This window comes from Chanodichthys erythropterus, chromosome 21, assembly GCF_024489055.1.
Source record: "Chanodichthys erythropterus isolate Z2021 chromosome 21, ASM2448905v1, whole genome shotgun sequence".
Classification (NCBI taxonomy): Eukaryota; Metazoa; Chordata; class Actinopteri; order Cypriniformes; family Xenocyprididae; genus Chanodichthys; species Chanodichthys erythropterus.
In genome coordinates, this window is record NC_090241.1 from 24,602,537 (window position 1) to 24,626,956 (window position 24,420).

The 24,420-nt window shown below is 36.6% G+C and overlaps 1 protein-coding gene across 5 annotated transcripts in view; it reads left to right on the forward strand.

Annotated features, from left to right (window-relative positions):
* Positions 1 to 74: 74 nt before the first annotated feature.
* cyfip1 (cytoplasmic FMR1 interacting protein 1) overlaps positions 75 to 24,420 on the forward strand; it is a 40,756-nt gene continuing 16,410 nt past the window's right edge. Inside the window, exons 1-23 of one of the 5 annotated variants that reach the window (XM_067374671.1) lie at positions 75 to 300; positions 2,099 to 2,234; positions 8,422 to 8,542; positions 9,185 to 9,274; positions 10,942 to 11,019; positions 11,121 to 11,222; positions 11,309 to 11,490; positions 12,636 to 12,732; positions 12,971 to 13,099; positions 13,880 to 13,984; positions 14,164 to 14,255; positions 14,590 to 14,707; positions 16,404 to 16,526; positions 18,494 to 18,619; positions 19,097 to 19,263; positions 19,351 to 19,498; positions 21,608 to 21,761; positions 22,561 to 22,717; positions 23,008 to 23,104; positions 23,219 to 23,295; positions 23,423 to 23,531; positions 23,630 to 23,749; positions 24,197 to 24,396. In XM_067374671.1, the coding sequence (XP_067230772.1) occupies positions 8,426 to 8,542; positions 9,185 to 9,274; positions 10,942 to 11,019; positions 11,121 to 11,222; positions 11,309 to 11,490; positions 12,636 to 12,732; positions 12,971 to 13,099; positions 13,880 to 13,984; positions 14,164 to 14,255; positions 14,590 to 14,707; positions 16,404 to 16,526; positions 18,494 to 18,619; positions 19,097 to 19,263; positions 19,351 to 19,498; positions 21,608 to 21,761; positions 22,561 to 22,717; positions 23,008 to 23,104; positions 23,219 to 23,295; positions 23,423 to 23,531; positions 23,630 to 23,749; positions 24,197 to 24,396 (2,588 nt within the window). In that variant the 5' untranslated portion in view covers positions 75 to 300; positions 2,099 to 2,234; positions 8,422 to 8,425. The remainder of the gene's footprint in view (positions 301 to 2,098; positions 2,235 to 8,421; positions 8,543 to 9,184; positions 9,275 to 10,941; positions 11,020 to 11,120; positions 11,223 to 11,308; positions 11,491 to 12,635; positions 12,733 to 12,970; positions 13,100 to 13,879; positions 13,985 to 14,163; positions 14,256 to 14,589; positions 14,708 to 16,403; positions 16,527 to 18,493; positions 18,620 to 19,096; positions 19,264 to 19,350; positions 19,499 to 21,607; positions 21,762 to 22,560; positions 22,718 to 23,007; positions 23,105 to 23,218; positions 23,296 to 23,422; positions 23,532 to 23,629; positions 23,750 to 24,196; positions 24,397 to 24,420) is intronic. The other 4 variants (XM_067374673.1, XM_067374672.1, XM_067374670.1 and 1 more) reach the window with 4 other exon arrangements.

A 24,420-nucleotide genomic window follows, 5' to 3' on the forward strand; every position in this document is an offset into this window, starting at 1 on the left:
GACTTAAATTCCTGAACGCCCCCTGCTGGCAGTGCGCTTGTACTGCGGCGCTGGAGTTTCCTGTTGAATGTCCATGTTAGAGCGCAACAGGAACTTCCAGCCTGAGCTGCGCTTTCGACAACACACCGCGAGCAGGATTTCTCCGCAAACTCCCTCAACCACACCAAACCAAACCACCGCAGATCAACCACCGAAAACTTCATCCTCTCAGCCACCTTAGAACTGGAAATCACAACGGAAAATGCATGAATGAATGGTCGAAGCACAGCGGATAGTTTGTCCTGGAAATCTCACGTAAGGGTGGGTAGAGCGGAGCTTTGCCTTACTTTCATTCTGGGTGTTGTCTTTTTTTCCAAACACTTTATATGTAGTTAATTAGGCAGTCAAATAGTTGGCGTTCGCGTAGTTTTGTTCTAATATATGTTCATGTTTCAGCATGTGTAAGGCAGAATGGAAAGGTATTGTCGGGTTGAATTCCTTTGAGTTGTTTGAAGTTTTACGTCGTGGATAAAGTGGGCCTGTTCACGAGACTGCGAAGAGCTACAGTCGACGCGACGCGACCTTACAGTCTATGGACGCGACTAATAGAACTCTCATTAAAATAAACGAAGTTGAAAACGCAAGAGAGCGCTTCGTAGTTTATAATGAATGCGTTGTAGTTTGTCGCGTAATTTGGGTGAACAGCTTTCTGTACAACTTTACTGAAATGAATAGTAGTGTTTCTGTATGTTAAGTAATGGAACAGTAAGTAATGTAGTTTTTTTTTTTCTTTTTTCGTATGTTAGTAGATAAATTTCCATGCTTCCCTGTCAGATACACCCACTGATAAGATTATCTATCTATCTATCTATCTATCTATCTATCTATCTATCTATCTATCTATCTATCTATCTATCTATCTATCTATCTATCTATCTATCTATCTATCTATCTATCTATCATATATATATACAGCTCTGGAAAAAATTAAGAGACCACTTAACATTGATTTCTGAACTTGGAGTGATCTCTTAATTTTTTTCCAGAGCTATATATATATAAGAACTCCAAGGGGACAAAAATATTGTCCCTTTATAAAAAAAAAATAATAAAAAAAAATCAACTAATTTCCTCCACTGTTCTACATGTATAATATATTCATTATATATGTTTAATGTTGTTTTTCTACTTGACATTCTAAGATTAAGGTTTACAGAAACTGAAAGTTAATGAGAGATTTGTATTGGTTTTCTTGCTTTTTGAGCAACCTCCAATCAGCGGTCTACTTGAGTTGAATAATAGCACTGTAAACTTTTATTTTGTCTCCTAAAACCTTGTCAATTTGTTTTCTGGATACAGATTAAGACTAGACATGGATTAAACTGCTCTGTCAGGGGTGATTCTCTTTGAAAATCCCTTTAGTCGAGAACTAGGCTTAGTCTATCTCTGTAAACCAATTCTGTGGTGTCAGTCCCCCTCTCCTTATCTTTAATCCAGTTCTTTTCTGGATTGAAAATGACTTAAAGACAGAAAAGGAAGGGAAATATCTTTATTGGCTGGAGGTCAGCAGGGCTGTTGAAAGTTCAGGCATGTGGTTCTTCGGCCCACACCCTTGTTGAGATGCTGATAATGATGCTTTAGGAAGTTATTTGTTCCACTGTGGCAGCCTGAGTGGGTTTTATGATTCAGCAGATTATTTAGAACAAATTAATCCACCATTTCACCATCTTTGACAAACAACAGATCGGATGTCTTTCATTTCTAATGGAGAGATCTGTGCTGAGTATCGACCATATGTGTATGTGAAAATTTTGATTCGTTTTGAGCTTTGCGAAATATTCAAACTTTTGCGTCTGTGCGACCGCCTGGCAAGATGTGATGTGTTTTAATCAAAACTGTGAGTGTAAAATAAGAATTACCAATATTTTTGCAGTAAAATGTTAATCTTTAAACACCGTTTCTGTAAAATGGGTGAGTAATTGTGTTCGAAAAATAATAATGTTGATTAGCCCTAGAAAACCTACTATGATTTTCTTTCAGATGGTATTGGTATTCATTTGATTTGTGTGAATATGTATTCTTACATTCATTATTCATTCATTTTACCATGGCGAATAAGTGAAGGGCTGCATCACAACCCGTTTGAAAGTTCTGTGCAACTGCCTCTAAGAGGGACAATCATACGTCAGAATGTCGGAGATAGTGGAAAGGCATCTTTGGGCTTAAAAGATCCAACCAAACACAGTTGGTGGCAGGTAATCACAAGTTTACTTTAATGTATACATATGCTTTTTTGTGTAATGCAGCAAGACATGATGATCTTTAATATGACATTCAAAGTTAGTGTGATATAAAGCGTGAAAAAAGGCAGTATGTGTCAAAGCGTACTTTCACTTCGAACGTGCACACCAGTGCGTTCTGCACTGAAGTTATTGGTCGTGTGCCACCTCCTCTGCTGCCACGAGAGGAAAATGTGTGTGTGTGAAGATGTGAACATTTCAGAGAGGAAGGCACCGTGTGCAGTAGGTGTTGAATATGCACAGCACCCGTGGTGCAAAAAAGGCCTTTTTCATGCTGCGTGCAGCTGGAGTTGAGGTCATGTTTTGGCACGGTCAGCTGATATCCATCAACACAGGTGGAAATCTTCTCAGTGTGTTGGAGAGCTGCTGTACTTTGTTTAATACTTACTTAGTGGATTTCCAGGAGTAAAAGAGCTCAGGGCACACGGCCAGAGTGAGGCATATGGGATGTCGCACGACTCGCACTGAAGATGGCAGTGTCAGCCTCAGGGAATATTTGGTCTGGACTGTTTATTGCGGTTTTGATATTTTTAGATATTCCTACTAGAGTTTTCATAGGTTTGTCTGACTTTAGAGAGTAGTTTAAGTGTTTTTTATTGCATTTGAGATTGTGATTTATGTACATGCTCAGAATCAGTGACTTATCTCCACCCTGGCTGTAGGACTGGAGACAGTCCAACGTCAAGTGACGTCCAAGTTCAACGCCCAATATAGTTATTCTTGAATAGGCTTAGCAGTCTCCAGTCTTGTGTATTGGCAATTAGCATGAAGTCAGGTTCTCTTTACAGCTTATTGTGATCAAGAAGCTCCCACTTCAAGGCTCCAGACTGTGACCAGATGGTTGCATTTTGTCACCTCTTTTTCTTGCCGGTGTGACTACATTTAGTTAGAGGTTGCACTGGTGTGACCTCCACATTGCCCAACTGATAAGCACTGCCATTTCCGTTGCATATGAAAAACAACAAACGGCAAACAAAACAGTTTATCTGCTCGGACCAATGTTAGACAGCGCAGAGCGAGCTCAGAACAGATTTACTTGCGGGCCAATCTCGATGACGCGACACCTTGGGAGATCCAGTGAGAAAGTGTTTGGATTTGCAGCATTATTAATAACATCACTGTGATATCTAGTGAGAAGCATTCAAATGTTGTGCAGAATTCTCTTGTTATTATAAACTATAGATATCAGATGAAATAGCGCTGACAGGGAAACCAGGAGAAACATTTTACCATGAACAAACAAATTATTGAAGGCTTTACAGTCCATAAATCACCAACATCCACCATGGATTTAATGTAGTAACGCTAACTGTAACCATGGTATTGTGGCAGAAATAGTCAAATTGTTTTACATTATTCACTTCAGGGTTTGTACAACCTTTTGAGAGTGAAATTCAAGCACTTTTCATATGCTTTACAGCAAAGCCCAATTTAAATGTTATTTTTAATGTGATGACCAAAAATATTTAACTTTTCCCCTATAAAAGGTTAGGTTTTTACATGTTACTGAACATGTTAAAGGGTTAGTTCACCCAAAAATGAAAGTTATGCCATTTATCGTTCCACACCCGTAAGACCTTCTTTCATCTTTGGAACACAAATAAAGATATTTTTGATGAAATATGATGGCTCAGTGAGGCCTCTATTGCCAGCAGTGTCACCAAACCTCTCAAGATCCAGAAAGATACTCAAAATATATTTAAAACAGTTCATGTGAGTACAGTGGTTCTTCCTTTATATTATAAAATGACGAGAATACTTTTTGTGCGCCAAAAAAAAACATAACTTTTCAACAATATTTAGTGATGGCCGATTTCAAAACACTGTTTCAAATCTTTACGAATCTTTTTTTCAAATCAGTTGTTCGGAGTGCCAAAGTCACGTGATTTCAGCAGTTTGTCAGTTTGAGAAGCGATGCGAACAACAGATTCGAAACAAAAGATTTGTAAAGCTTCAAAGCAGTGTTTATGATTTAAATGATTCATTTTCCAGGAGCTCATTACTTCTACCTTCAGTTAAACTGCTAACAGTGATTGTAATTACCTAAAGTATATTATTTGCTAACTACATTCTTTAAATTGTAATGTTGACATCCATTTTCTGTAAAGCTGCTTTGAAATATGTATCGTGAAAAGCGCTATACAAATAAATTTGAATTGAATTGAATTGAAATGACCTTTATGATTAACCCCCCCCATCACCACCTCCAGTGCTACCAAATCAGGTGCTGGTCCTTCTTAAAAAAATTTTCTTAAAGTTTGGTCGGCTTAAAGGATATGTTTGCCAATTTTCAGCCAGTGTGCACGTTTGTATTCCTGCCCACGGACAGTCAGCTCCACAGAGAGTGGTGCCAAAATCAGAAGTGCATTATGGTAAAGAGAATACCAGAGCCATTTTTCACATTTCATTTCACGTTTCTATGGCATAGGCAGCTAAGTTATTAAATTCCCATCTTGTTCCCTCTAAGGTTCCCCTTTTAAAGTTCTATAAACTTGCATCAGTATCATTACTGACTGATTAGAATTTGTAATCTAAATCTGGGCATCCAAAATTCCCTTTTATCTGACTGTGCTTGATCATGACCTGCCCCGTGGAGAAATATTCAGGCGTGTAGAACTTCAGGGACATGATAAGGCTTGTAAAGCCTGTGGAATGATTGTGGTCTCTCTAAACAACATTGCACTGCTTTTAACTGCAGTGGTATGATGGACCAAAATGCATCGTTCTCTATGATGGGGCCACTTTGGGTTAATGATCTGGTTTACTGCCAGTGAGTAATGAGAAAAGACAAGATTTCTGATTGCATGTCAGCATTTTTTTCAAAGACATGTCATTTGAAAAGAGGGAACTACTGCAGCATTAAATGGGAACGATGTTCAGCTCACTCAAGACAACTTCCCTTTTTACCTAACAGCAATATATAAAAAATGATAAAAAATGATTTATGATTTGAATTTAATTGTGATCATTCAGGTCTTCATTATATTCGAGGCAAGTGAGTTTACAGTGAAAAGTGCTAGACTTCATCAGCAACTGTTTGTTCATTTTTTTGACAGATAAAACCCACAGTTGAAATGTCATTTCTTGTTGTCCACAGCCTCTAACCCACTTCCTTTTCAACAAAAGATGCTGACCTGCATGCTCTCAAGCAAGCTTTCAAAAAAATAAAAATAAACCTTTTTTGAATATTTAAAGGACAGTAGTTTGTTTGCATCCTGCATGGATTAGCTGCACACTTATAAATATTCATTATGTTGGGTTTAAATAATGGAGCTCCTAGAAGTGGGTGTAACCAGCTGTAATGCCTCAGGAAATAATACCAGCTACAATTACAGCATCAGCTCAAACTGTACATTCCTAAACACCAACTCAGCTCATGACATGAGAAGAGTGCAGTAATCGTGTTATGTCAGTTCTGAGTTGCGTCACCCTTTTTTGTGCTGATCTCAGATCATTGTCAGAGATCAGATTGTTGAGATTTACATGTGTGAACTATACATTTATACTTTTTTAAAAATTATTATTATTTTGTTCCATTCGCTTTAAGGAAAATGGTGTCACTGGGGCGGTACCCTTTCAAAAGGTACTCTTTTGGACTGTATATACCCCTAAAGTGTTAGTTCACCCAAAAATGAAATTTCTGTCATTACTTACTCACGCTCATGTCGTTTGAAACCTGTAAGACCTTTGTTCATCTTCACACAACAAATTAAGATATATTTGATGAAATCCACACATAACGTAAAAATATTAGTATCTTAATTGTACTTTGCATCATTAGATTTCATAGATTTTAATTCAGTCTAACATCTGTGTTCAATCTCAGATCCCTTTAATTTTCCAAAATTTAAAGTAGAAGTTTGCAATTTCAAATTTCACCACTAGTGACTTAACTTAATTGCAAAAAGAATAATGTCCAAACAGATTTCCAAAATGCCAAACAAGTAGTCCTGCCCTGTTTACATTCTTCAGGAAGTCATACAAGTGCTTACTTATTGTTGTCTGTGCACATTATACAGTGCTAGAAGACTGTATTTTAACAGCAAAACAAATGACACTCTTCAGCTTTAATTCAATGTTTGATTAACATTTTAGAGGACAGTTGCACAGTCAAAAGCACTTGGCAGAAGCAGCTGTCAGTGTCAACCACAGCAGTGTGTGTCTAATAACATCACCGTTTCTCTAGAGACAGCCTGTTCTTCATGACAGACTCTCTTCCTTATCACATATCTCCTTCTGCTTTTTTCTCTAAGTTCCTTTCTGTTTTAACTCTCTAGATGTGCCTCACCATGATCAGATACACAAGGGCCTTCCTAAAGCTAAATTTAGATGTGTGCTAGTAATGTCCACAGCACACTAAGTTTGTCTGTCTGTATTTATCTGACTTAACAGTTTAGCTCTACAAGACCCAGAAGCCCTTCTCCATTTCCTCAGGCCTGCATTGTGTTTCCTCTTCTGATGTCCTTTGATTGTCTTGTCAGCAACTGCTGTACATTTGTTGTGGCCATCAGGCAAACAACAAGCAATTTGGCTGTCCATGTGAAATGTGAATCTGCTGCTGAACATGACATACAATCACAGCCAATCAGATGTTTGTTTAATGTACAGGTTCTGGGCCAGATGCAGATATAAAAAAACAAGTGATCAGCAAAATGTTCTTGCACTGTTTCACAGCGATTTGCATTGACAAACCAATTTATTTTATTAAATTTCAATTTTCAGTGAGAGTTGGGAATTTGTAGCAAATAAATCACTGTCAGCATGAACTCCATTTTACAGGAGAGATTTATTGCATTGTTCCAGATTATGACACGAATATGAGGTTTTGCCCCATGAGAGGAAGTGGGTGGAGGAGGGGGCACTTTCATTCTGGCAGGCGATGCTGTGAGGTGTGAAAAGTTGCCTAGTTGCCTAGTTGCCTTGGATGTTTTTTTGAATGTTTTGAGGTTTTATTTTTTCCTGTCAGCTATTAAACCTCTTGCTTGCCCTATTGTCATGGTTTCCAAATCCAAACATTTCCTTTATTTATGTTAATGCTTAAGATCTGTGATATCAAAGCCATATAGACTAGCAGGAGTGTTTTGTACAGCCTTCTGGAGCAGAACGATGCAGGATTAACATTTTTATTAATTTAGTCTTGAAGACTTTACTAATCTAACTATTTAATGTGAATATCATTATTACTATGACCTGGACCACAAAACATAAGGGTCTGCAAATTGAGATTTATACATCATCTGAAAGTTGAATAAATAAGCTTTCCATTGATGTATAGTTTGTTAGGATATGACAATATTTGGCCGAGATGGAACTATTATATCTGAGGGTGCAAAAAACATCAAAACATTGAGAAAATCACCTTTAAAGTTGTCCAAATGAAGTTCTTAGCAATGCATATTACTTAGAAAAATACATTTTTGGTATATTTATGTTAGGAAATTTACAAAATATCTTCATGGAACATCTTTACTTAATATCCTAATGATTTTTGGCATTAAAGAAAATCTATCATTTTTACCCATACAATGTATTGTTGGCTATTGCTACAAATTTACCCATGTGACTTATGACTAGTTTTGTGACTAGACTTATGTTTATTTTATTTACATAAAATAAAATGTTGAAAATAGTCACAATGAGTGTATACTATTGTTAATTTTTTTTTTTGAAAAGCCTATTATGCTCACTAAGATTTATATATAACATTTCATCACAAAAACAGTAATATTATAAAATATTTTAAATTGTAATAATAACTGTTTTATTTGCCTGTGATGGCAAAGCTTAAAACTGTATGCGATGTGTAAAAGTAAGTGCTTCAAACCAAGCAGTGTCCTGTTGTCATCTCGGCTTTAGAATGTCTTTGTGTGAAAATCTTTGGCAGTATGATCAAATACTGATTCAAGATAAAGACTGCAGTTGATATTATTCTGATTCATCACTTTTGAAGTGGAAGGTCAAGTCAAGTGTGCTGCTTCTGAGATAGGCACAGTATTCTTGTCAAACGATAATACTGCACTTTTTGACACGTGCAGTAGTCTGCTTGCATAAAATATGCATAACTTGTTTATAGCAGTAGTAGTACGTTATCCTGAACATACCCAATTTTCATGTCTCATACGTGTTTTATGTTTCGTTTTAGAGTGATGGCATCCACAGTGACTCTGGAAGATGCTCTGTCCAACGTGGACCTGCTGGAGGAGCTGCCGCTCCCAGATCAGCAGCCATGCATCGAGCCTCTGCCCTCATCCCTCATTTACCAGGTAAAAACTGACCCTAGAGCAGCCCTTCATCTGGATCATAGACTGTAAAAAAAAAGAAAAAAAAAAAAAAGTATGACGTGTCTCCACTTTGTTCCACCAAAACCAAAATATCCCAGAAACTTACATTACTGATTACGTTACTTGGAGGCTGAGCCTGCGCAATAGTGATTCTGAGGTGGAGCTGCGGTATCAAGGTCCCGCCCATTCCCCCGTTCCCACAGACTCAACTGCAAACCCAGCTGTTAATCATGACGTTACACCCTGTTTTACAGCATCAAATAACTTAATGATGCAATAATTATTGGAGAAACACTTGAAAATACATTTGCATGAAAATAACTACCTAAAATGACAGAAATCATCTTTGGAAAAAAGGGATTTGAAGTGTAAATGATTATTATTATTATTATTATTTTTTTTTTTTATTTGACTTGTCTCATTCGATTACATGGAGAGGGTGCGATTTATGATCTGTACTGCAGCCAGCCACCAGGGGGTGATCCAAATGCTTTGGCTTTCCTTTTTCAGGACGTGTTGCACACTTGATCTAGATCTTCAGTATATTTTAGAATATATAAACCCAAATGACCTAAACATAAACACTGCTTGCATAACCACACTGCTTCTTTTTGCCACCCTCAGCCCAACTTTAACACCAACTTTGAGGACCGCAACGCCTTCGTGACAGGCATCGCCCGTTACATCGAGCAAGCCACCGTCCACTCCAACATGGTAAGATCCTCTCAGCATTTCCACAGAAACAGTTTGGCTTGTTCGACTACACCGTCATGGGTTGCTCTTCTTTAATTCACTAAACCTCGACTCACAGCTCTGTAAGGCTAACCTTGGCTGACTGAACCAGTCTATCAAGCAAGTTCTATGGAAGCCCTGCTAAAGTAGTCTGTCAGGGGCTTGAAAGGGTTCAAGAGGGCCCATTAGAGTCTCTCATTGTCCGTGTTCACCGCACTCATTTGAGGAGCCTGGCCAAGCGAAGTGGGCCGCTCTGAATGATTTTTGTATTGAATGTGAACTGCTGTATGCTCTATTAGTAATAGGTAATAGCTGCCAGGGACTGTTTGGCAGTGAGGAATTGAAGAGTGTGTGTGTGTGTGTGGAAGTAGTTTAGTCCTATACACACAGAATGAAAGGTTTTTTGTTACTCTAGGGGAGATTTTCTGAGTTGTTAAGATCTTAAGATTAAGTGGGTTAATCTGTTTTTTGGGAATATGTTCAACATGAGATAAAGGTTCATTGTAGAACCTGTATTTGATGTACACTGCCGTTCAAAAGTTTGGGTTTGGTAAGATTTTTAATGTTTTTAAATGAAGTCTCTTATGCTCACCAAGTCTGAATTCTTCAACATCATTACTCCAGTCTTCAATATCACATGATGTTGAAATCAGTTTTTTTCAGGATTCTTTGAATAAAAAGTTCAAAAGAACAGCGTTTAGAATCTTTTGTAACATTATAAATGTCTTTACTGTCACTTTTGATGAATGAAAGTATACATTTCTTGATGAATCCAAAATGGTTTATATTCATTTATGCATATAAATTTCTTTAATATATATAAATTCTTACTGACCCCAAACTTTTGAACAGTAGTGTATAATGTTACAAAAGCTTTCTATTTCAGATAATTGCTGTTCTTTTGGACTTTCTATTCATAAAAGAATGAAAAAAAAATGTACAAAACTGTTTTCAACATTGATAATAATAATAAATGTTTCTTGAGCAGCAGATCAGCATATTAGAATGATTTCTGAAGGATCGCACAGAAGACTGGAGTAACGATGCTGAAAATTCAGCTTTACATCACAGGAATAAATTATATTTTAACTTGTTTTCTATGTGAATATATTTTATTTTAAATTGTAATAATAATATTTCACAATATTACTGTTTTTTTTTGTTTTTTTTTTAATTAAGTAAATGCAGCCTTGGTGAGCAGAAGAGACTTCTTTTAAAAACAGTAAAAATATTACAGATCCCAAACCTTTGAATTGCAGTGTGTATATATTGGTCTTCAAAATTCTGAGATCACTAGTCCAGAAATCCTTTTTTTTTCATTAGTAGTAGTAGTAGTCGTAGTAGTCGTATGTAATAAAAAATCTTATTATTAATTATAAATCAAATTATTTTCATCACAATTTGAGTTTAATTGTAAAAATGTACTATTAAAACATTGATTTATGAATTATTTTATTGAAGTAATACTAGTAATACTAATCTAGAAATAATGTAGAATCTTAAATGTTTGCTTTTGTTTTAGATTTTTCAGTATCCTAATGCTTTATTTTTTTGAGGGAGGAAGAAAGGAAGGATGGGAAAGTTTTTATCCAACTGCATTTAGTTACTCGAGTGAATTTTAATTTTGTAATAATTTTGCTGTGTTGCAGAATGAGATGTTAGAGGAAGGACAGGAGTATGCTGTAATGCTGTATACATGGAGAAGCTGTTCAAGAGCTATCCCTCAGGTAAATGAGTGACGCTCAAAGCATCTAAAAAAAACTCACATCACCACCAACACATACTGGTTGTCTGTTTATTTGACCCTCTCCATCTGTCCCTCTTTCAGGTGAAGTGTAATGAGCAGCCTAACAGAGTGGAGATCTATGAGAAGACAGTGGAGGTGCTCGAGCCCGAGGTCACCAAACTAATGAACTTCATGTATTTTCAGGTAAAGCTTAACGCTATTTTCTGAATTTGAGTACAGGATGTTAAAGGATACACTAATGCTTCGCTTTCATTTTACTTCTCTCTCAGAGGACAGCAATAGATCGCTTCTGTGGGGAAGTGCGCCGTCTTTGTCATGCCGAGCGGAGGAAGGACTTTGTGTCTGAAGCCTATCTTCTCACGCTGGGGAAGTTCATTAACATGTTTGCGGTGCTGGACGAACTTAAGAACATGAAGTGCAGCGTCAAAAATGATCACTCCGCCTACAAGAGGTAACCACAGACTGCTTTCTGTGAGCCTCAGTTCTGCATCTAGCCTCATCATTAATACATGCGGCCTCTAGATGGCAGTCATGCTGCATCTTCTAGTCTGTAGTTATTGCTGATCCATACATACTTTTTTGATACTTCAATGGCATTAAACAGACATTTCAAACCAAGAAAATATTTACACATACAAACTACTGTTCAAGAATTTAAGAATTTTGTAATGTATTTGCATTAATTTGATCAAAAATACAATAAAACAGTAATATTGTGAAATATTATTACAATTTAAAATGAACTCTCTTCTATTTTTATATATTTTACAATGTAATTTATTCCTGTAATGGCAAAGCTGAATTTTCAGCATCATTACTCCAGTCTTCAGTGTCACATGGTCCTTCAGAAATCATTCTAATATGCTGATTTGCTGCTTAAGAAACATTTCTTCTTATAATCAATGTTGAACAGAGTTGTTCTGCTTAATATTTTTTTTTTTTTTTGTGAAAACCATGATGCATTGTTCTCAGGATTCTTTGATGGATAGAAATGTCAAAAGTGCAGCCTTTATTTAGTGTCTTTATACAGCCAATATAAAATTCAGAACAGAGATGCTGCACAGAATCTGCGTACCATCATATCCCTGAAGAGACTAGAGCGATCTAGTTTTGTTATCCCTGCTCTTTCAGAGTGTTTGTGTGGATTTAAATTTATTTTTAGCATGACCACCCGCTGAACACACTTTATGAAATGTCAAATTTGTCAACCTCCCATTCAGTTTTCCACCTCATGTCATCTAACTTTTCTCATCAGTCTTTTGCTGTCTTTCTCTATGTCTCTATCATTGTCTTCTTTTTTTTATTCTGTTTGTTTGTCTTTCTAGGGCTCAGTAGATATGGCAAAACTCAGTAGTCTACTCTGTAGTAGAACAAAAAACTAAATGAACATATTTTTATGTGTTAGACAATATTTGTATTTTTCATTAAATGTTTGTTTTTTCTTTCAAATTAATCCAACAATTTATTATATGTGGCCTGAATTACATGTAATTGTTTGTTGTACTAGTGACACATAACGCTTGAACTGGCCTCATTGTGATATGTCCTCCATCAGCCTTTCTCTTCTGTACTTATATTGTCATCTGTGTCCATTAGAGCTGCCCAGTTCCTTAGGAAAATGTCCGAGCCATCCTCCATTCAGGAATCTCAGAACTTATCCATGTTTCTGGCCAATCACAACAAGATCACTCAGGTACCACACCATCTTCTGTGAACTAATGATTAATAAAGAGAAAATACATTGAATATAAAGTGTTGATTTGTTTTTGCAACTGTGATGAAAACATTTGAGTGTTTTCTGAATACTGAAAATCATTAAATTGACTCCAAGTCTCTGTGTACAGCAGCATAATGAACACAAATGCATGTGGCAGAGCTTCAGACATGTTCTTTGTACGAGTAACTGATATTGACGGGCAACTCTGTTTCAGTCCCTACAGCAGCAGCTTGAGGTGATTAACGGGTATGATGAGCTGTTGGCAGACATTGTTAACCTGTGTGTCGACTACTACGAAAACAAGATGTACCTCACCCCCAGTGAGAAACACATGCTACTCAAAGTAAGCATGAACACACTGACATTTACACACTATCCTCTAGCATCTGGTAAAATGCACCTTTACTATATAGTTTGAATAATTGAACAGTCTACATTATAGTTCAATAGTTTGGGGTCAATAAGATTTTATTAATGATTTGAAACAAGTCTCTTATGCTTACCAAGGCTGCATTTATTTGATCAAAAATACAATAAAAACAGTTAAATTATTAAATATAAATTTTCTATTTTAATATATTTTAAAATGTAATTTATTCCTGTCACTGTCATCATGCCAGTCTTCAGTGTCACATGATCCTTCAGAAATCATTCTAATATGGTGATTTGGTACTCAAGGAAAAAAACAAAACAAAAACATTATCAGTGCTGAAAATGGTTGTGCTGCTTAATCTTTTTTTCAGATTAATAGAAAGGAATAGAAATTTTTGATACCTTTTTGAAATAGAAATTTTGTAACATCATAAATGTCTTTACTGTTACTTTTAGGATCTTTTAGGATAATTTTAATGCAGTCCTAGCTGAATAAAAAGTAGAAAATCTTAGTGACTCCAAACTTTTGAGAGGTAGTGTCATTGTATTTTTAGTTAAGGACCATGTTTTTGATGATATTTCTCAGACTTTTGACAGTATTAAAATTGAATCTTGATATTTATGTATCACCATCTTGACCAAACAGTCATTGCTGCCAAGCAGATTCAAAAAGTGTAATGTAAAAACTAAAAAACTACTAAAAATCTAGATATTATTAAGGCATTGCTCCACATAATTTGTTGTCTTGTAGGTGATGGGCTTTGGTCTCTATCTCATGGATGGAAACAGTAGCAACATCTACAAACTGGATGCCAAGAAGAGAATCAACCTCACGAAGATTGACAAGTTTTTCAAGGTGTGTGTTTATGTGCTTTTGATGAAGTGCATGAAATCTCAGACCTTTACAAATGAGAACGCATTTGAGATGCATGTTTATTCCTGATGTAAACAGCGGACTGTCTCGTCTGACCACTTGTGTTAGGGTCACCTGAGACAGATTTTGTTGTGATTTGACATTCTGCTCTACTCCTACAGCAATTGCAGGTAGTACCTCTGTTTGGTGACATGCAGATTGAACTGGCCCGCTATATCAAAACCAGCGCCCACTATGAGGAAAACAAGTCTAGGTGAGTGCCTTAACAGACGATACTTGAATAGGAATGCTGTTGCTTGCAGATGTGTTTAAGCTTACTTTAATTAAAGGAATAGATTACCCAAGACGAAAATCTGCCCTTCCAATCTCATATAACTTTTATCTTTTGTGGAGAACAGAAGAAGATATGTTTAACAATGTACTGGTAGTAGTCTATGTCCACATGGCTGTTTTTTTTGTTGTTTTTGTTAACTATAATTCTGAATTTCTGCCTTTTGTGAAAGAGTAACAATTGTAGTATTTACTAACAAAAGTATTTACTAGATCTTTGCATGTTTTTTAATTGCCTGGCTTCTTCCATTCTCTAGGTGGTCATGCACATCTGCAGGCAGTAGTCCGCAGTATAATATCTGCGAGCAGATGATTCAAATCCGTGAAGACCATATGCGCTTCATTTCTGAGCTGGCTCGCTACAGCAACAGTGAGGTGAGGTTTTTTTTTTTGTTGTTCTTTTTTCTTTTTTCTTCACTGTCTTTTTAAACAAATGCAGTGTAGACTCTAGTCACCATGCACTGACTCATATTCCCGTGACGTTGGCGAGGGACAAAATGTCTCTTACTTAATCTGCCAAATGATTTGCTTTTTCTAAACATAAGACCTCTGACGAAGTTAGTTCTCTGAGTCGTTCTTTGATTCAGAAACTGGCAAAACCAAATGAGTCGTTTAGCATCACATGAAACCAGTTATTCTTTTTTTGGGTTGGATTGAAAACAAATTTCTGCCTGCAGTATCGTCCTCGATATTAACAAGATGGATTTAATCTCCCACTGCTACAGACTTTTTGTTAAACATCCAGCCTGGATTTGATTTACTTATAAATTATAGAAACGTAAAACAAAAACAATATATTTCATATGTCAATGCAATGCTTCACTTGAACTATCAAATCAAACTTTCTGAAAAGTAGCATTGTTAGGAAAACGTTACTGTTACACACTACCGTTCAAAAGATTGTGGTCAGTAAGATTTTTACTTGATTACCAAGGATGCATTAAATCGATCAAAAGTGACACCAAGTACTTCGCTACAAATGAATTCTATTTCAAATTAATGCTGTTCTTTTGAACTTTCTATTTATCAAAGAATTCTGAAAAAAATATATCATGGTTTCCAAAAAAAATTTGAAACGGCACAACTGTTTTCAACACTGATGTTAATACGATTTTTTGTATTTTTTTTGATTACCAAATTAGCATATTAGAATGACACTGAAGACTGGAGTAATGGCTGCAGAATATTCAGCTTTGCAATTAAAGGAATAAATTACATTATATAACTTATACTCAGTATACGCTAGTATATACGGTATACTCTAGTACTCATGGTAAATCTGATTTTCCTTAGCTGAAAATTTGCTAATTAGACTGAATTAAGCCTCAGCATATGTGATGCTGAAAAATCTCTTTCAGATATGCACTAATGGTTGTTATCATACGGCTTAAGGAGAATCAGAAGCTACAGTAGATTACATTGCTCTTGTTGAGTTTGATTTTGCACATGTGAGTAGATTTCAGGAATATTCATTAGCAGTGGGAGGGCGAGCAGCTCTCGCTTCATACACTATTCCCTTTTTCATGGCTGAATAATTTCAAGGCTCAATCTCCGCAACTCAAAGTTTGCATTCAGAACCACTGGGGTTGGTAGTCTTGCAGATGAATATGGAAATGTGAGGGGAGGAGGTCATCCTGGGTTTGAATTAAGACATGGTAGCAGCACTGTAATGAGAACACATTGGCAGCCAGAGGACAGCCGGGGTCCACTATCAGTGACAGCAGCCCAGTGATGAGGAGAAGCGGGGAGGAATTTGTTTGTTCGTTCCACAGCTATGGTTGTCAGATGTCAGGAGTTTTGACACAGTGCTTGTGTCATGTGCTGTCTTGGACTGCTAAAACGAATGCAGAGATGCAGGGTTTCGGCATTTCCTCCTCTGTTTGTTTGCTCGTTTTGCCCTGCTCCTGTAGGATGCGGCAGGTATCCTGGTGTTTTGTCATTAGCTTGTGTGATGAGATTTCAGTGGTTCATTAATTTGCTCAGTTTCTCTCTAATGACAGTAGTTGTGTTAGATGTTATGTTATCTTGTTTACTTGCTGTTTATTATCTCATCCTTTTCTCATTTTCACAGGTGGTGACCGGCTCAGGGCGTCAAGAGTCTCAGAAGACTGACTCTGAATACAGGAAATTGTTTGATCTGGCTCTGCAGGGCCTTCAGCTGCTCTCTCAGTGGAGTGCTCAGGTCATGGAAGTGGTGAGTGGACTTGTCACACTCATATTTGTGCATGTGAACAACACCACCCAGAGAAACTTGCCCCATGATGATTATGTGGGTGATGCTTGGCTGGGTTCATGCTGCTTTTCAATATACCTGCATAGTTAAAGCTATTTCATCAGATTGGTAAGGTAAATCATTTATAAACCTCTTCCAACACAGGATAATACATTAATGTGTTTCTAAATATGCAAACTGCATGTTTTGATGTCCACATATACTTGTTCAAGAAATTACAGTGACTGTAGCATTTCTTTCATAAAGAAGTGGCCAAATATTAAATTATATGTTGTTTGGCTGATATTAAACAAGGATTTGATGTGCTATAAAGTGGGACAACAGCAATCACCAGGCCGTTGGCGCCTTCTGTGGGCATTTGTTATAATACATAACGTACATAAGTTGATTGTTTGTATTATGCATATTATATTCATTTACAGTTCAATTACATTTTCATTTACATTTACAATTCAATTACAGTATTTATATCATTGTAGTATTGGAGTGACCACCAGAGCGTCTCTCTCTCTCTCTCTCTCACACACACATGCAATCCATCCCTTTATATGCCTAAAATGATGCCTTTGGAGGGCACTGAAGTGTTTAATCATTATCAACTTATATTTTTAATAAAAATAACTCTATAAATGAGTTCCAAATGACACACATTTTTGAGCCCCATACTTTTCAGTGCTCCAGAGCTCTAACATTGGATAGTTTGGACAAAAGAATAGAGTTAGAGTTCTTGAGTTTTTATATCGAACAATACAGTCTTTGTTAGCTGTGTCTTGAATGGATGGTTCATGCAGTTTTAAACAGTGGAGTATGAACAGAGCCCATAGTTTTTTATTAAATAAAGTAAACAAACACACATACATGTATCTAACATACCCTATGCATGTGTCCATTATCCCCTCAGTGATGACATTCACTGTCACTAATTCATCTTGACAACGACCCCTTATAGCATCAGTGCACTTTAGATATGTTTATTCATTCTATTGTGTCAGGGGAATGTTCTTAAAACACTAATCAAACTAATATCATACCTTCTGTTCTCCTTTTTTAAGAACATTAAAAGATGAATCAGAGCTCTGGCGTGACTGATTACTGAATGATTACTTGATTTTAATTCTTTATTTGAACCAAAGATTATCGCCTCATTGTTATGTTTTTTTAAAGTCATTTTAAAGGCTATTGTTTGCTTAGGTCTATTTTATTACCACCCAAAAAATAAATAAATAATCGACCGATTAATTGATTACCAAATTAGTCAAATTATTGTAAAACTGTCTTGAAATTTAATCTCGAATGAAGTTTTGTTTTAATTTTAAATTTTGAGTTTCACATATGCTGTAGATACATGTACTTACAGTACAGATTTGCATTCCCCCTAGAAACTTTTGTGAGCGGATGCAAAAGCATTGAAATATATTTTTTCCTACCATCTCATATTTTTGACTGAGAGAGAAGTGTTCAGCTGCTTAACTGAGTTACTCAAAAAGCAAATATTTTCTCAAATGTTTTTGCTTAAGTCTTGCTCTGTGTCTGAGGACAGTCATTCACACCACGCACTTCCACAAGGCCATCGACGTTTTCACCTTTGATTTGAATCATTAATTTCACTTTAATAGTCAGGTTCCAGCTATTCTTCTTTTTTTTTCTTAGAACAGACATTCCAAACAAAACACTCCATACTGGCAGTCTTATGAAATATTGTTGCCATGGAAACAGCCTGACACAAGTCCATTCTTGGCAATTAGTAAAATGGATTTTGATATTTGTAGCTAATTAGGATGGAGATGGAGATGATGAACCATAGTTTCAGGAAATTTGTGAAATTTGATTTTTTTTTTTTTTTTTTAAGCAGCATTGAAGGTATATTGCAGAATAATCATCGTAAGCAATTATACATGAAAGATTGTAAAATGTTTTCCTTTTTGCAGTATTCTTGGAAATTGGTGCACCCTACAGACAAATACTCCAACAAAGAATGCCCAGACAATGCTGAGGAGTATGAACGTGCCACCAGATACAACTACACCAGCGAGGAGAAGTTTGCTCTGGTGGAGGTCAGTACACCTGCAGGTCCAAAGCTCAGATGCATAGCATTGTATTATAATTTTCAGCACAAAATACATTCACAACTATTTTAAAGGTCATTGCATCTCTATGATCTCCACACTTAGTCTGAAAATGAACAATTAATTCAGGTGTCCTTTAATATTTTTTATAATTAATTATAAAAATTATTGTATTTCAGTTTTATTCCAAATGAATTATTTTTGTCTTTAATTATATTTATTATGTCTTTCGAATGCCTAAAATTCAGTATCAAACTCTGTGTAGGCCTGTGTTTTGAATCAGCCTGATGAATCCTCTGAATTAACTAAATGAATCAGATCAATGACTGAACTGACATCAGTGTTGAACTGTTGTGAATTAAAAGTTAATCAGTGTCAATTGTTTAGTGTATCCAAAGTAACTCTGAGGTATCCATGTTCGTTTTCCAGTTCTTTGTCTGAATGTCCTTCTATCTTCTTGTTTAGGTCATTGCGATGATAAAGGGCTTGCAAGTGCTGATGGGCCGAATGGAAAGCGTGTTCAACCACGCCATCCGTCACACCATCTATTCAGCTCTGCAAGACTTTGCCCAGGTCACGCTCAGAGAACCACTGCGTCAGGCTATCAAGAGGAAGAAGAATGTTGTCCAGAGGTACAACAGAGCACCAAACCAAATGATCTTTCTGTCTTATGCTCTAGTGGTTTAAGTCCGTGTAAGCTGACATTGATGTTGTTCCAGTGTCCTCCAGGCCATCCGTAAGACCATCTGTGATTGGGAGACGGGCAGAGAGCCACATAATGACCCAGCGCTGCGGGGCGAGAAGGACCCTAAAGGGGGGTTTGATATCAAAGTTCCTCGTCGTGCCGTAGGACCCTCCAGCACTCAAGTATGCGGCTCTCCAATTTCCAGTTTCTATACCATATAAAAGGCAGAAACATACTCTACATAAATGCAGACAATATAGGAACCCCATTGTACATGCATAATGTTTTTTATTACCATGAAGGTAACAAATCTCAGAGCTCAAGGGGGCAACAGAGTTACCTGTAGTTTATTATTTTCATTCTGAATGCAACGGCACGTAAAATTTGTAATGCGTAGCTAGATATATATCGACATCGAGTCCTTTGGGGTCATGTATTTGCGTAGAGTATGTTTCAGGCTGAGGAAATCTATTTCTGAGGAAAATCTTTTTCTGCTGCTGATACCTTTTTCAAACATGGTCCAAAAGCTGTACTTACTGATTTCAGATTAGCTACATATCGTCACCTGATCTCATTCTCACCTTATACAATTCCTTATCTGAAACAACCTAACATCATAAGTCATATTGCTATCTGCTTTTTCAACCTGTCATTCTCTCTCTCTCTCACACACACACAAATACGCGGTCACACAGTTACACGCTCCCCCAGTGTCATTCAGAAGAGCTTGTAATCTTCCACTCGCTTCTGCTGCAGATGTTGCATGAAGCACAGTGGGATCCGGTGTGCCGTGGAAGGGTGTTGTATTGAATGTCAATAGCGCCTCAGGGATTTGAGCTGTAATCTGTGCTGCCTCTCAACATGATCTCGTTGCTTTGCTATTGGAATTTTTTGAGAGAGATTCATAAACGTGTCCTGATTCAACAGTCAGTTGAATTTGATAGAGTGCACGGTGAAGGATTGTTTCCATGTCCTATGTTTTTATTTTTTCATCAATGTTCTATATGATCATGCTTGATTTTTCACCACAGTTTCTGTGAAAAGTATCATGTCTCTGATGCAAAATGTATACTTTGCTGATGTCTTGGTATTAAATTAATACATTGTGATGAAAAGTGGGGAGATTCCTGTCCTGCTCCAACCAAACAACATCCATTGAGAGGAATGGGAATGCAAATAAATAGTTTACTATTATCGACCTCCTTGGTCCATACAGACAGAATTCAATCCGGTCATGTCTCATATTGAATGGTTTTACTTTTTATTATTATCTTTTATTATTATGACTTATAATATTATAATATTTTGTTATACTTCTAATAACTGGTCATAAATCATGAGATTAATTGCAATAACTGGTAACACTTCAGTATAGTCTACACATATCCACTATTAACTACAACTTTTGCCTCAATTAACTCCTAATTACTGCTTATTAATAGTAAGGTAGTTTTTGTAGCGTTCAAATTTAAGTATTGGGTAAGATTAAGGGATGTAGAATAAGGTCATGCAGAATAAGGCATTAATATGTGCTTTATATGCACTAATAAAAAAAAACAATATACTAGCTATACTACAATATACTAATATGCAAGCTAATAAGCAACTAGCTAAAAGTGAGAATTGAACCCTAAAATAAAGTGTTACCCAATACTTGTATTCCATTGGAAACACTATTATGGAATAAATCTGCATATAGTTTTGTGGGGAAACAAAAGAAATCTTAAATTCGGATACACTCCAAGCTTTATATTTTTCTTTAGTACTATCCAACTATTTATTTTTTGGAAGCAATTTGTTGTTTTTAAAATATCACATTTTATTTTTATGTAGCTGCCTATATATTTTAGGAAGGTTGCCTCTCACAAGGGGATCATATTTTAGGGACCTGCATCAAAAAGTTTGAAAACCACTGTCTTATATTATGTACAGGACAATTTGACCCAAACAATGAGTGTAGCCTCTCAGTATTTGAATACAGTGACACACATACACACAATTCCAGATGGAATCCAAGGGCAGAGATACAGACAAGTCTTTTGATGCCTGTCTGACATGTCCAGTAAGGCTTTGACACCTGTATGCCCTCCATCAGCACATTAATGCACTCCAGATTTGCAGACCAGAATGCAAAGGAGAACCCCCACCTGTGTTGAGATGATGAGAGCAGAATGGTGATATGAATCTGTCTGTCGTGGAGTGGCCGAACGTGTGGAGAGTAAAGATGTCCAACTTTGCATCAAAGACTTAATGTCCTTTCATCTGCTTCTTCCATCTGTTCTTCTGTATAGCTGTATATGGTCAGGACTATGCTGGAGTCTTTGGTCGCTGATAAGAGCGGCTCAAAGAAGACTCTGCGCAGTAGTCTTGAAGGACCGACCATCCTGGACATCGAGAAGTTCCATCGTGAATCATTCTTCTACACTCATCTGCTCAACTTCAGTGGTAAGGAACATGCTAAATGCCTGTCTTCCCTAGTCTAGACATTTGCTTGTTCACCATTTTATGAACAGTAAAACTGATATGCATTACCAAGTTTTAAGTGTCATACCACTATGTACCAATACACATTATCTGCATCTGCAGCGGCCTTTTAAAGAAAGATAACACACACACTTTCAAGCTGTAGTGAACAGCAAAAGTATTTTACAATTTTTCTATTTGGACAAACTAAAAAAAAAAATAACCTGAGAAGTTCTAGCATGATTTGTTTGCACATGCCACTTGGTTTCATAGTTTATTTAATGCAAATAAATGTGCACATTTTAAGTAAGGCTTGAAACTGGAATTGAGACAATCTTTTCTTCTGTATGGATGTGTGTCCAAGTGCATAGACTTCTGAAACTTGAAAAAAAATGTAGGATGGATCTTCCATCAGGAATCGATTGGATCGTATAAAATGTTTTTTCTTTTGCTAATTGCTGCAATTTGTTTAATTTGAGTGACTGAAGGGGTTGAAACTTGGCTGGCCATTGGAGATCCTTATTTCACAGCTAGTCAATCAGAGAAGAGATGTCATAGCAAGGGGGAGGGGTCCATTAATATTTTAATGGGTTTACAAGGGCACATGTTTTTTATGTGAGCTGATAATCATTTATAATCATTATTATCATTTATACATAGTTCCATTAAAAATAAGAATTGTTCATTTTGATATCATGGTGACGAAATAGTTTTTGGGGACAGTCTGATTAGTTGAGACAGTGTTAATGTTTGTCTCTTATGCATGCTTGTTGTGTTGCAGAGACACTGCAGCAGTGCTGTGATTTGTCCCAGCTCTGGTTCCGTGAGTTCTTTCTGGAGCTCACAATGGGTCGCCGCATCCAGTTCCCCATTGAGATGTCTATGCCCTGGATCCTCACTGACCACATCCTTGAGATTAAAGAGGCCTCTATGATGGAGTGAGAACAAACAAAATACATTTTACAGTGTCCTTGTTACAAATGTTACATGTACTTACTATAGTAATAACAGTAAGTTATGCATAATTACATGCAACAAACCCTAAACCAAACCCTACCGCTATAGTAAGTACTTGTTGTTAATTAATATTACTCAGTTCTTTAATGTATAATCTGTAACTGTAACAAGACCACCTTAAAAATAAAGTTTACCCAATTTTTTAGTATATGAATTGCCATGGTACATGTGCAAAAAAAAATATGCTTCTAAGTCTGTCTAATCTATACAGGTATGTGTTGTATTCACTGGATCTGTACAACGACAGTGCACACTATGCTCTCACAAAGTTTAAAAAGCAGTTCCTTTACGATGAGATTGAAGCTGAGGTAAAACTCTCTTGATCTTCTACACTCTAAAAAAAAAAAAATTGCATTTGCATTTAATTTCCATTACTGTTCTTTTAAGTTATTGTGCATCTGGATTTTTGTTTTTTCTCCCAGGTGAATCTCTGCTTTGACCAGTTTGTCTACAAACTTGCTGATCAAATTTTTGCCTACTACAAGATTCTTGCTGGAAGGTAAGTCTGTCTGTTTAAATCCTTATTTAATATGTAGCAATTTTTAATGTTTTAATATGTAACAAGATAAATATGTAATAATTCTTCTAATGCAAGTAATTTTCTGTAACATGATTTCTTTCTGTAGTCTCCTCCTGGATAAGAGACTAAGAGCTGAATGTAAGAATCAAGGTGCCAACATCTCGTGGCCTTCCTCCAATCGTTATGAGACGCTGCTCAAACAGAGACATGTACAGGTAAGAGTGGCCACTCTTCTGTACGATTACGTATTAATTTCTGTTTATTAGTGCTGATCTTAATTCCACTCATCTTGTTTTGTCCTTTTCTCTTGAAGCTCCTTGGACGATCAATCGACTTGAACCGCCTGATCACCCAGCGAGTGTCCTCAGCGCTTTACAAATCTCTAGAGCTAGCCATCAACCGCTTTGAGAGCGAGGACCTTACTTCCATCATGGTACTTTATCCTTCAAAATCTCTGTTTTAAGGAAACATGCATTTTTTTCATTTTTCTCTTACAGAGACCTTGAATTTGCTCAGTTTGTTTTAGCTGTGTAAATTTGCTGGGTATTTGCCCATTTAGGATTTTTAATGAAAGAAAGGTTGCTCTCATAGCAGAATTGAAATTCAGTGCATCAGAAATAATTTATCGCAGCCTGGCTCTGCCAGAGAGTGAATCGTTTTATTAATATTTGCTTCCTGTATATGTGTGTGTGTGCCTGTGAACGTATAGACATTGGACGTCTGACTGTGACAGATGCATTTCAAAATGCCAAGGCTCATTATCTGTTTTCATACAAATTGTTGTCAGAAGTGTGTGTACATCTGTAAACATCATTTTTGTGTCAGAAAATGAGAGGGCTTATTTTGTCTCAATTGCTCCTCTCTCTTTGTCTATGATCAGGAGTTGGAGGGTTTGCTGGAGATAAACCGGATGACCCACAAGCTCCTCAGTAAGTATTTGACACTGGACAGTATCGACGCAATGTTTCGCGAGGCAAACCACAACGTATCCGCACCCTATGGCAGAATTACACTCCATGTCTTCTGGGAACTCAACTATGACTTCTTGCCCAACTACTGTTACAACGGCTCCACGAACAGGTGGGTCAGCTCATCACTCATCAC